Here is a 13,758-nt window from a genome sequence, read left to right on the forward strand (position 1 = left end):
CAGACCCAAAATTGATCGTCGAAATTGAAAAAATTGAGTTGTAATTTCTAATTTTTGGCACTTTATATTTTTATTTTATTTGAAATTGAAACAGCCCTTTTAATTGAATTTTTTTTTTTTTTGCATTTTATGTTCAGACTATTTTGAACGACTAACAACAACGAATGATAGTACACACTCTTTCAATTAGTACTAATAATACGTAATTTTTTTAAATTCAAAAACAATAAGAGAAAAATGGTTCATTTGAGAGAAACATTTCCTGAAAGTGCTTCTCTGAAAGAAAAAAAACACTCCACAAAGCATTTGTGCTATAATTTGAAATTTCACCGAAATGGTGCAGTTATATCGTTTTAGAAAGCATTTCTTAAACTATTATATCGTTTTAGAAAGAATGGAAAAAACGCAGTTTGTGTTCTTGCTCATCACCAAGGAATCAACTTGATCTCGAGTCTAGTATAGAGAAGAAAACAGTATAGGATTCATTATCATTTCATGCTGCTATAATTAAGAAGTATCTTGCTATATCGAAGCTAACATCCGAGACTGAACAATTCCCCTTGTAGAGAGGGCAGTGGGCATTCAGCACGAGTCAATATAATTTTATTTTCTTATTATTATATGGATACAGCATATGACTGAATTACATTAGAAAGCAAAAACATTTATAACCACAGGCCAAAAAAATCATTTTGTCAAACAATTACGCGCATTAATCAAATGGAACTGTCCGGAGCTCTTTTACGGCTCGTAAATCGTTTAACCCTATTGATCAAAGACCACCTTATTGGAGATAAAACTTATTGGTATAGAAGATCTGAAGCTACATACTTTCAACCTCTGCCACCGAAGTAGATGATGCAATAAATTACATTACAAATCAAAATTGTTTTTTCTTTTTGTTTAATTCTGCTTCACAATGGAAACTGAACCCCGTCCATAAGCTTGTATCTTTTCTCTTGAACACCAGTAACACCCATCTGTATCTCTATGATGGTGTGCAGTGGAACCTGCATTAACACACCACCAGCATATCACATCTCAGTAGGTAATATTTTTATGCTGTCACAACATAACAAAATAAAGAGTGAGGCTATGGTACTTTGCAAAGTGCAGGTCGATCCGTGCTATGGATCCATATCTTCATTTCTAAAGTCCGAACAGTTGATCCAAACCGCTCATCATGATCTCCATATGAAAATGTACTTGGAGAGCAAATTTTATATTTTTTTATTAATTTTTTTAGATGGGTAGAAAATCACTTGATCTAAAAATTCTGGACCATCCGAAAATAGTGATTTTCCAACTACCTAAAAAATAGTAAAAGAATACCAAAATATATAAAATTGGGAAAAAAAATTTTATGCCACTCCAAAACATGGAAATTAGGAAATTGCCACCCCAAAACATGAAATTAGTTATTTGCCACTCTATAGTCATTAAATTTATCAAATTGCCACAATTATACATCTAATATATATATTTGATTAAAATTATTCTGAAAAATATTGTATAAAAATGTATTTTAGTATTTCCAATATCACCCTTCAATTAAACAGATCAAATTCCAATCTCCAGTCCCCTTCCCTTCTAGTCCCCTTCCTCCGCCAGAACAATCTATTGTCGTATCAGATATTTAAGGTCAAATATATGATTATTCGTGATGATTATTTAAGGTCAATTTTGTTTTTAATTTATATAGACTTTAAGAAGTTCAATGCCAAATTACTCGTGAAACAAAAAATTTAAATAAGACAATGCTGGAGGTATAAAAACTGTAAATGGCCGTGCTCACAGCCATGGTCTCTAGCAAATCAAGCATGAAAAGCAAAAGCCTAATATCTTATTACTTCTTAGAACAGCACCATACTAAACAGAAGAACCCCAGCCAATGAGCACATATATCCCATGACAGCTGGTGCAAAGAACACATCTTTGCTTATTATTGGCTCCTTTTGAAACACATTCATGATTGTGCGGTGTTTTGACACTGATACGTCAATAGATGTAACAGTTTAAGTCAGAAACAAAGCATATGCCATTACTGGAGTTGTTACTTGAATGTTCTGGCAGAGGAAGGGGACTGGAAGGGAAGGGTGAAAGAGAGGCGAAGGGGATTGGAGATTGGAATTTGATCTGTTTAATTGAAGGGGTAGTATTGGAAATACTAAAATACGTTTTTTATACAATATTTTTCAGAATAATTTTAATCAAATATGTATATTAGATGTATAATTGTGGCAATTTGATAAATTTAATGACTTTAGAGTGGCAAATAACTAATTTCATGTTTTGGGGTGGCAATTTCCTAATTTCCATGTTTTGGAGTGGCATAAAAAAAAATTTCCCTATAAAATTTGGTCTCTTAGTACATTTTCATATAAATATCATGTTGACCAGTTCATATCAACTATTTGAATTTAAAAAATGGAGATATGGATCCATAGCACAGACCTATCCGCGCTTTGCAAAGTACCATAGCCTCACTCCAAAAATAAATCATATATACATAACAAAAGATATAAATAAGAAATTTTGTACTTACCTCTATCTGAGGGATTTCTGATAATGGTCTGTCTGCGAAGTACGCATATAAAGCTCTTAATACAGCCTGAAGAAAAAAGATGGATTCGTAAAAAAATAAAAACTATACATTGGAAAATAATAAATGTAGTTACATTAAAAGGAATTAGCTCGCATACCTGATGAGCTATGACCACCACAGGTGCACGCTGACGTTCAAGCTCAATTATTACAGGTTCTAATCTGAAAAATAGAAACAGTCAAGTGGGTTATTTTGGAACTTATCTTTTTCCAAAATTGAATTCCAAACCAGAGTTTACCTTTGAATTACATCAAGGTAAGATTCGCCACGAGGGTACCGGTTTCTCAATTTGTCCTTCTTTCGTTGTCTGCGTCAACGGGAAAACATGGCATTAGCAATGGTATACCCTATAATAATGCAATTGCAGCAAAGGGATTATGATCACAATACATACTCATATACATCAGGCATGTTTTTCTTTATCTCCTCATATGTCATTCCATCACAGGCTCCAACATTTATCTCATCAAGGGCGCGCCATTGTATCTAAAAGTAAGAATGGAAATTTCTGTTCAATTTTATAATAATTCAGCAGTACGGCGTTGCTACAAAGGACACGGAGAAATGTGGAAAATCAATTTATTAATTTGCCAAGGTCATGTTTACATTTGTAAAACCATACCATCATCTGTTAAATGTTTCCTCTTCTGGTTCCTTACCTCTTTCCAGAGTAATGCTACTACAGAAAAAACTTGTATCTAACAATTCAGGGGTAAAAGTGTAACAATAACAGTTTTTGAGATGTACTATCTAATTGATCCAACATTAACGTGGCAGGCATTAGAAATAACCACTAAACTTGCTGTAGTAAAAAGAAAAAGAAAAAAAAAAGGACCTTTGGAAATCCAACAATGGGACTGGCGGTCAATATGGACCTCTGGAGAGTACTTGTCCAGATCTATCCCATGGAAACAAAGCATGAAAAATCAGATTAAAGAAACGACAGATAAATTACAAATGCAAAGAATAAGCAAAGCAAATGCTCTTATACAATGATGTACAGTGCTGCTTCAATGATAATATATGTTATAAATAAAAAGAACTTCACGCAGCAGTAGCATGCACTACTGTTCGTAGGACAATAAAAACTTTGAGCCAACACCGGGTCCCACAATATTCAATTGTACGATAATTTTTTTAATTTTCATCTTATTAGAAACATACACACTTAAGATCGACATGAGGTCAGAATAATGATATTGGAGCTGACATATTTTCAAGTCCATGTAGCAGAGGTCTATACTGGACTTGTAATATTTGAAAATACACAAGCAGATGAAGTTACAGTCTAACATTGGCAGCCACATTACCACGATAAATATAAAGAAAATGAGGCTAGGGCTTTTTCTCTATTTATTAGGTCCACCTGTCTTAGAACTTTGCCCCCTACGATCTAGTGTAGGCATAATATAGTTGGTATATTATTAGTATTATTACTATTACTAGTGGTACCATTATTACTATTAGTAGTACTACTATTTACTTCACCTTGTGACCACGATTGGGTTTCATTTCTAGCCTACCCCAACTTGTTTGAGACTAAAGCCTTGGTTGTTGTTGTATTAGGTCCACCTGTCCTTAACTAACACAGAGATGAACACAACAGCTGATGATCATGAATTTTAGTCACTTAGAAAGTTAGAATAGGACACTAAGGAAAATGCATAATTTAATGGGGACATTCGTTCCTTGATCAATGCAAAAGAATAAAAAACAAGTTCTTTGAATGACTACTTACTGATGCAGTTTTCTCAGATTTTAGTCGCTTCTCTATGAAGTTAGCCAGTTTCTTTGAATAAAGCTCCCCTGCCTCACTACATTGATACATAATTACCCATTGTACAACATTAGTCATAAAAGAAACAGCAAGTATTAGTTCCCTTTCTGGAAAATTTAAAATAACAAAGCAAAAGTAGACTTTAAATTTTAGTCACGGGAGAGAACGCCACAACTCGTGGCTATGGAGATTAGGAGTGAAGCTGACAATTGGGTTACTCACTACTAGCTAAAACACTTTTTAGTGTTTTAGGGATATTAGCTAGTTAGCTAGGAATGTGATCTTAAATTAACAGTGCCGTTTCTTTCTCTCTCTTCTTCTCTATTTTTATGTTTTACTCTGTTTCCCCTCTCAAACCTTATATCTCGCTGTAACTCTCTCTTTTTATTATTAATAAAATTGAAAGTAGGCGAAGCCTATTTTCCAAAAGAAAGAAAAGGCTCCATAAGTTACTTTGGACAGCAGTTCAAATTTAAAAGATCATGTATGGACCATATTTGTTTTGTTACTCCCCATCTTGTTTTACTTCTTTATCTGTACGTTTATTGTTTTCCTTATCAGTAAGACAAAAAGGAGGAAGGAAGACAAAAACCAGATTATCTACATCTAACATCCCTAAATCCATGTTTGCTACTTCATCATTATCTTTACATCTAGAACTGTAGTCCTGTCATGAGAGATACCAAGTCTACCCAGAAAAAACATAATTTCTAAAAATTTCATACAACAAGACGGTAAACCTCATTAACTAGGAAATATCAAAAGACTGCACAAACAAAGTCAAAGCGAACCTCAAAGCAGAGTCTCCACCAATTCGTCCTCTGACATTGTCTAGACTCTCACCATGTCTAGTTAGTAAGATTGGCCTAGGTGTTAGATGAGTATTCACCTACAATAAGATGCATGCTAACTCAGTAAGGTAATAACATATAACAAGTTATACATTCTGATATATCTTGATAGATGAAGATAACTACCAGGAAAAAAACCATACGCCCAGGGAGATATCCACTAATGTTGTTGATCTGGAATAATCATGAAAAGATAAAGAAACAAAGCATTAAACAAGTGGTAGGATTATGAGCAATGAAAGCTAATATAACAGATAAAAGGTGAAGGCTACAATAATAAAAAGGGATGTAAAGGAATTACTTCTAAACGCCCACCATGTTCAGTGGCTATATCAATCATCTTAACATATGATCCCTCTTCAACTGGCTCATACACCTGTTAATCTCGAACAATTAGATATAATGTTGTATCATTATACTGAGAGGCAATATAATTACTACTTTACGACCTTTTCATAATTCTTTAGTCGTTCTTTGAAGTCCCTTAACCCAGCTTCAAAATCAGGCCTGTGAATTTAACATAATATTTTCCATTAGCCCTATGAAGGATTTAAAAGCAAGTATCAAATGATGAAAATTGATGCACTCACTCATTGGCATAATCAGGACTCTGTTGCACTTTTAGCCGTATATTTCTCTCTATAATACGCTCATCATTGCATATTGTTTCCAAAAATATGATCTGGGAGAAAAATAATAGTTAGCTGAAACACAGTACATGGGTAAAGCAGTCAATTAACATAAAGGGATAGTAAATGATACCTTGCATTTGCCTGCAGCCATTTTCATCAGCAAATTTCTTCGGCTTTTTGTGCTGTTTGTTGCATCAAAAATTCCAACCTAAGTCAAGAAATGAAAGGAATCATTGGCCAATTATGAGCTCTGAAGAGTATAATAAGAGGAAAAAATTCCCCTACCTGACCCCCTTCTTGCATCCAATACAGCATATCTTCCATAGCTAAAGCTGCTACCTAACCATTTTAGCACCAAAGATATGAGTCAATATAATTTTGCTTTTTTGTTGTCAGAAATAGCATATTAATGTGATAATGCAAATCAATTGATTACAATAATATCTAGATCTAACCTCGTTACGTGCCTCAATGCCTTCGTGGTTATCAGGTCGAAAAAAGTCTGCAGCCTATGCAATAAAACTGGAAACCGTTGGAGAAAAATAGTGCAAAATAAGATTGTGTGCCTTATGAATTGGCACATACAATACAAGAAATTTACAATGCAGAGTTGAAGGTGTAAGTAGTAAATCAAACAAATGTTTGCAACTAAGATGTACCTGGTTTGCACCATGCTTGATGCGGCGATACTGTACATACAAAAAAAATATTAACCTTTAAAGTTACAAATTAGTACTTCTATCTTGGCAACAGGTCAAAACAAATAATTACCTTGCCAACATTAAAATGCTTTGTTTCATGACCCAACCATCGTAAATATCTTGTAAGCTTAGCTGCAGTGAAGGTTTTTCCACGTGCTGGCAAGCCTACCTAGAACAAATTTATTTATGTATATTACAACAAAAGATATATAATTTGTTCAAAATTGCAAACCTATTTACCTTTAATCATTAGATACACAGTTTCTGATAATTGTAATTGACACTGACCATATTTTAGATTCTTTTGCACAATACACCCAATCATTACATCCAAGGTCAGGTTAAGACTAAAATTGAATAATCACCCTTACCTTGTCATTTGTGCACATTCGTTGCAAATGAGGAATTCTTTGTGAAAATCCCATAAACCAATAAGTTACAATATAAACAAACTTACCAGAACAATTGCCAAATTACGGTGCTCCTTGGGTTCATGCATCTGATCAGCTACAGCTGCGGCTGCCACAGCTCCTGCTGCTGCCGGCATAGCCTTCCTCATTATAAGATATTGTCACAAAAAATGAGGAAAAATAACTTACCATGTATTCAAATGTATCGTACAAATACACAGGAATTTACCTCAGCATCTGAGTCAACTCTTATCAGACCACCATTAGATAAACTTGAATGAGTCGGCCTAACAATCCTAGGTGAACCGACACCACGTTCGACAAAGACAGCTCTCTGACCATCATGCTTTTGCAAAGTAGTTATGCCAGTTGATTTTAAGTCTGTCATGACTGAGTGAGATGTAGATCGATCTAGAGCCCTAACATTTCTATCCTGCAAGTATGACAATGATGTGCATAACCAGGCTAATGATGTGTGCAATTTTGATGTAAAGATGCACAGAAGTATCTTAAGAAAAAATAGTCTCTTATTCGAGGTTATTAGGTAGAACCCTTATCTGTTCAATTCTAAAGTAAATACTAAATGTCTAGAGAAATAAATATTGCTGGGAACCCTGAATTTTTAGATAATGCCTCTAGGATAAGAATTCTGCGAATGGAACTCATAGACAAAGTAAATAGTAAGAAATTCAACTACTAAAGTCGCACTACATCACAAAAGGGCATCATATTGCGGGAATGTCGCACAGAAGAAGTATATATCACTACATCATGAATTGAAACAAAGGACAAAATTAGTACCTTCTCAACACTACCATGTGATCCAGATATAGTTCCATTTGCATATTTTTGTGATGAAATGGGCGAATGAAATTTTGATCTTGGATCTTCGGTTACATTAGCAGCATAGAAAGAAGCTGTACGAGCAGTTGGTGCAGGAATTACATATTGCTCTAAATCAAGCTCCAAACCACCAGTAGGACCATCCTGCTAACAAATAACATTTAAATTAGTGGGGGAAATGATTACAATTTACCATTGTTTTCTACAAATTGGGATTAAAACGGACGCAGATAACCCTAAAACTCGTTCAGAATATCCAACAGTGGTACTTAAAACTTTTGAGGGGTAATTTGGTCTGAAAATTACTAATGGAAGTAGATCCAAGGTAGCCCACAAAAGTGAGTAATTGCAAACAGTGTTGCTGAAACATCGGTACACTGGCAAGCAAATATCTAGGATTACCATTTCATTAGAAAGAACTTAAAAAGGTCTTATATCTACACTTAATTGATATATACAAAAGCAGTTGCAAATCTGGAAGGGAAAGTACTCTTTAAGAAAACATAATGATAATTCTATTATTGGAGCCGCTGATAGTTACTGATACTTGTACCAGTTGCCTATGTGATAGAGAGCTTTAGAAGTGGGTTTTTTTTTTTTTTTTTTTTTTTTGCATGAAGTAAGAGAAAATAAGAAAAGGGGTACATTATAAAAAAAGAAGAAAAAAAAAGGTTTGTGTAGGACTATGACCTTGTCGAAGGATCATCACCATCAATGAAATATATAACACCAACCAGAAAGTGGTGAAGGGAATAGGATCTGAAGAAATATTATCCAAGAAATATACTCAAAAAGAGAGGCCCAAATCTGAGTTTTACCATTTTGGATAGAATTGGTCAAACAAAACAAAATAGAAGAGCTTGGATCAATAACGTAACTAAATGAAGGTAGATACATATTCTAGATTGATATGGGGCCAAAGGTGACCGATCAGTCTTGTCACACTTATCCTGGATTTTATAAAATAACAAGCAAGAGAAGCAGCAGTGAAGGATAATTGAAGAAATAGATGCTGGCAGATTGATATCGCGAGGTCATGTGAGGATCATAAAATGGAACAATGGATCCCTCTTGATGACTACTTTAACAACTCCAATCTAGATCTTACTAGATCTTAACAACCTTGTGATAAGTTGCAGTGGAGCTGTTACAGCATAAAATATTGGGTGCTGAGGATCCTCTGAAAACATGGGCAGTTATTTTGGCTATTCCGGAAGAACATACTTTCTTATGGTAACAATCTGTTCTCTGAGAAAAAAGAGCTGGAGAAGGGAAAGACTGATCTTTATTGAAAAAAAAAAAAGAAACAAAAAATACACCGGTTGTTTGTCAAGTGTTAATCTGGACAAATATTTGTGAATAGATGGGATAGTTTTGGTCTTTTTCATCTTTAAAATCAAATAAAACTATTGGCATATTCATCCGTACTTGTACAGTTAAAATTCTACACATGCATAAGATTCTAATAATGGAAGATTGCTCATTCTATGATCAAGTAGTATCAACCTCCTTTCTATTATTCTTAGTTCAAACTCATATCAGTATTCCTAAATACTAACAACTCTTATCGATATCCTGTATGCAAGCATCTATCTGAAATTTCCCATACTATATACATACATGAAAAAAAGAGTATGTATCTAAAAGGACTTTAACCTCGGTACTTTCAGGCTGAGCAACATTCATGACGACATCAGGAATTCCTCGTACCCTCGAGGGCTGAAAATTTTCTTGATATGCCCTCCAGCTGGAGGCTAGATCAAAAGGGGACACCAAATCTTCTTTGAGAAAGACCCTGCAGTTGATCACAACCTCCTCACCGCTGTCAGATTTTGTTTTAAATAAGGCTACTCGCATGTCCTCTTCCAGGGTGCCTCCTTTTAAAACTCGGCTTGGGCCTTCCTCAACAATGCAAGGCGAATCTCCATCTTTGGGCTTTACTAAGAATTTGAAATCCAATGTCTCTACAAGGAATCAAAGCAAGGATTTATGCTTATGCCAATTGATCCTGAATAAGTAAGAGGACTCCATTTTGGGAGGAGGTCAAAAGGGTGGTTATTTATTGACAGTTATGACGGTTCATTGCTTAAAGAAATAGTAGTATAAATATCACTGCTTTAAATATATCTTAATTGAATAAGATTAACTAAGTGAAATAAAATAACCATATTTACTCCAACAAAATAGTGTCTGATGATTTATCTAATTGCCTGAATTTTAGTGCCTGCTGATTAAACTAATTGCCTGAGTTTTATTAATTTCAGCTGATCAAAAGTACAAATCATTCAAACTGGATTGGAGAATCATAGCCATACCATGATTGGAGGGGACGACGGAGCTCAGTTCCCATGTAGAAGCCGAGTCCCTTTCCATGGATAACTATCAAAGTTCAAATACAGAAGCATCAGACTCGAATAGTAAGAGACAATTACAGTGAGATAAAGCAAAGTAACGAGAATAGTACAGCTTTAGAGGAATTCCAGGAGCCGATAATTGGAACAGAGCCATAAACATGCGGAATAAGTTCAGAGTTATTCCAATTCTCCATCCGGAGCGACACATAAAGCTGTCCGCCTAGTTCCTCTCCATTAGAGCCATCCCGGTGCTTTGAACTGCCCGTTCCCATAAAGAGAGTATAGAATGGCACTAGTGGATATAAATGGATAAAGATGAAACAGGAGCGAGAGGTATTAATAGAGAAAGGGAGGAAGGATAGGTTGGATTGAGACGGGAGAGGAAGAGCCAAGAGTGTGCTGGGAGAGAAAGAGTAAAGGCAACTAGGCAAGGCAGGAGCTCTTCTCTGCCATGTCTTTCCAATCAAGGGGATCTCCAGTTTTATACTTGGAGATTCGGGTTTTCTAGATGTGGGCCAGGAGCGCCGTCCAGATGTGGCGCGCTGTTAATGGATCTGGCGACATAATGCTGATGAAGACAAACGGAGACCATTTTAACTCTGTAAACATCTTCTAGCATTATTTATAGTTTTAATTAAATAATGATATCTCCCAAGTAATTTTCACCATTAGATACGCCACGTGTCACAAGATTCAACTTTACATTTAATAAATTAAAAGTATACCTGCATGTGACATTGACATGCATCCATTAATAAGTGGGGAACGAAATATTAAACCAGAGATGATTAGCACTTTTCTTTCAGTGTAATTAGCTTAAATTTCTAGATTATAACATGAAGAGGAACTTTTAATATAAAATTTAGGAGGGGCCTAAATTCGCCATACTGCTTTTAGAGGCTCCTAGGCTCTCTATAAATTGAAATTTTCTATTTTTCTTTTAGACGTCGTAGTTATAATTATAAGTTATAAATAAATAAATTTATAAATAGAATTGAGTTTTTTTAACTTTTTAGCTATATGATCACATCATCACACGCTCAACCGAATGATCATATTCTTTTTTATCTGATCGGAAAATTCATAATTTTACCATTTTTTTTCTCTTCAATATATTAAGAGAATTTTAATATGCACAAGAACAGACTTATCATACTATTTTTCATTATGCATGATTATATCTTTTTAAAAATATATATATTTGTTCGTGTATTGAATGTAAGTATTTTTTTATACATGCTGTCTTATTTTTAAAACTCCATAATTTCATAAAAGAAAGTTTGAAAAATAATCTAAAAGATTACATAAAAGAAAGTTAAGTTTACAAGCTTCTTAATTATGTCACATCACCCATGTTCTAATTAAACTAATTTTATTTTTCTCTTCTTATTCATCCTAGTTGGACTGTCTTCATGCCTTTTTGCAATCTAAAGGAAATTTGTTTGATATGTTTATGGTATAAACGAACTCTTAAAATACTACGAGTCCTTTTGTATTCTTAGGCAGAAAACATTTTTTAAGAGAAATGCAGAAAGTAATTTTTTATAAATATTTATTTAAGGCAAAAGAAATCTAAATGAAAAATCTTTATAGGTATGGCGTTATTTTAAAATTTTATCTTCTTGCTTCAATAAATATTTCTTGTTTCAAAGTGAAGTTTAAAAAGAACAATCCTGATTTGTGAATCACTAATACTTACCAGCTTTTATATAATAAAATCACATTATACTTTAATTTATTCGGTCCCATAATCCTAGTCTCTGATTCCGCCCTGACCTAATGGATGGAAATTTGAATTCAAATTCCACTTGTTGTATTATGCAGTCTTCTTTAGATTATTATTCTTGAATTCCTTGGAAAATGGGGGTCCAATACCATACCATCTTGAAGAAAAAACAGTCTTTGATATTTCGTCTCGATATTTTTGACCACACGCTTAAATATTATACATCTTTGATTTCGTTTATCTTGATATTTTGACTACGCGAATATATTTTCAATTCGAAAAATAGCAAACAAGAATTCCTAAAGCCGGGGGACCTGGTCAAACCCGGTAACGCAACATTCATAATTTCAAACACTGTCATATAGAAAGATGATTCTCTCTGGAAGGCAAAAACTAAAAGCGGACTTTGTTTCGCACTACACGACGACGGGAAAGATGTTTAAAAGTAGAATCAAAGAGTAATTTGTTCACTACGATATGAAATTTTTTATTCATAGAAATTATAAAATTTGGATGTAGTGTCTTAGTTTTATCAAATATATTATAATCGGATTCAATGCTTCAAAATATAGTCACAAGATTCGCGAATTATTCGTGAATTAAATCTAAATAATTCATTTTTTGGTGATATCAAATCAAACGCCGAGTTATTCGTTTGACCGAGCTTTTACCAAATTAAACCCATAATTCACGAATTTTACGAAATTTTTCTGAAATTTACGAATTATTCGCGAATTGTTTCCAAATTGTTTCCCATAACTTTTTTTTTGTTTTTGCTCTCTTGCATAACTGAGATCTCTGATTCGGATATTTCCAAATCATTTCCGAATTATACCCGAATTATACCCGAATTATACCCGAATTATACCCGAATTATTTCCGAATCACGAATTTTTGACCTTGCCGAACCGAACCCGAATAATTCATTTATCACTATGCTTCAGATCCATTTTTAAAATTAGCCTGTTGATAGAAAAAAAAATCTAAAATACGGTTGCCACAAAAAATCAAGTCAGAAATGAATCAGATTCAATGAGTTCTATCTATAATTCTTTTTTTATTCGGTGGCAGTCATTAAAAAAAATTATAAATCAGATTCATTGAATCCGATCCACTTTTGATTAGATGAAATGTGACACACTTATTGCAAATTGTTACCTTTATTTTAACAAAAATAAACTTGGGTCTAAATATTGATCAATGAATCCGACTTTTGACTAGATAAAATGTGACACACTTATTGCAAATTTTTACCTTTTTTTAACAAAAATGAACTTAGATCTAAATACTGATTCTGATATATAAATAGTTAGATCGGACTCAATAAATTCAATTTTTCTATATTTAAATTTTATAATTGTTATGGATAAAAAATTACCATGTGGTTAGTCGCATTTCAAATCAAAATGAATGACCGAATGAATGAATGAATGAGAAGACGTATCTGGACTTCTGTTGTTCAAAAGAACGAAGCAAATAAAAAGAAAGAATAAGACGAAAAGGTGGAAAGGTGGAAAGAGGAAATTCAAAAAAGAAAAGACTAGACAGGCCCAGGAATAGAATAATAGATGCTTCTATTTGTTTGTTCATGTACTTGATACGAGAATGCCCCCACTAAGGTTGCAAGCATACAGAATTTTTTTTTATAAACCATAAATAATTAAATGAATTTTACGGAACCAATACGATTACTTTTTTTTTAAAAAATCATAAAGACCGGACGGACCGTCCGGTCTCACATCCGTAAAAAAAAAAAAAAAAATTAAGACCGAACAGTCCGTCCGTTCTCAATTTTTTTTTTTTTTTATAAAACAGAAAAAAAAATTTGTATTAAAATATTAGAAATGTTGAATATATTT

The 13,758-nt window shown here is 33.7% G+C and overlaps 1 protein-coding gene across 3 annotated transcripts; it reads right to left on the minus strand.

Moving 5' to 3' along the window:
* Nucleotides 1-690: 690 nt before the first annotated feature.
* Nucleotides 691-10,558, minus strand: LOC144555449 (6-phosphofructo-2-kinase/fructose-2,6-bisphosphatase-like). Of its 3 annotated transcripts, none has more exons than XM_078303785.1 (23): nt 10,284-10,556; nt 10,135-10,198; nt 9,476-9,783; nt 7,778-7,963; nt 7,206-7,409; nt 7,024-7,116; nt 6,637-6,735; nt 6,525-6,554; nt 6,321-6,374; nt 6,151-6,204; nt 5,996-6,073; nt 5,824-5,915; nt 5,683-5,740; nt 5,535-5,609; nt 5,360-5,407; nt 5,174-5,271; nt 4,344-4,419; nt 3,441-3,503; nt 3,000-3,091; nt 2,844-2,912; nt 2,703-2,766; nt 2,546-2,611; nt 691-1,010 (listed from the first exon to the last, which is right to left on the minus strand). In XM_078303785.1, exons 1-23 carry the CDS (start codon nt 10,443-10,445, stop codon nt 915-917), a joined length of 2,229 nt encoding a protein of 742 aa, XP_078159911.1. In that variant the 5' UTR covers nt 10,446-10,556; the 3' UTR covers nt 691-914. The 3 variants fall into 3 exon arrangements, with proteins under 3 accessions (XP_078159911.1, XP_078159910.1, XP_078159912.1); XM_078303784.1 differs by having other exon boundaries at nt 7,778-7,966; XM_078303786.1 differs by lacking the exon at nt 3,441-3,503 and having other exon boundaries at nt 7,778-7,966; nt 10,284-10,558.
* Nucleotides 10,559-13,758: the final 3,200 nt, after the last annotated feature.

The sequence above is a fragment of the Carex rostrata genome, chromosome 6, assembly GCF_964058835.1.
Source record: "Carex rostrata chromosome 6, lpCarRost1.2, whole genome shotgun sequence".
NCBI classification, from domain to species: domain Eukaryota; kingdom Viridiplantae; phylum Streptophyta; class Magnoliopsida; order Poales; family Cyperaceae; genus Carex; species Carex rostrata.

Bases quoted from the DNA above. Each gene is read 5' to 3' on its own strand.
- LOC144555449 (XM_078303784.1), bottom strand. From the start codon at position 10,445: ATGGGAACGGGCAGTTCAAAGCACCGGGATGGCTCTAATGGAGAGGAA. The intron at 6,736-7,023 runs GTAAGTTTGTTT...AATTTGTTCTAG, and splicing joins GTAATTTGGCAATTGTTCTG to GTAGGCTTGCCAGCACGTGG. The intron at 6,074-6,150 runs GTAGGGGAATTT...TTCTTGACTTAG, and splicing joins GGATGCAAGAAGGGGGTCAG to GTTGGAATTTTTGATGCAAC.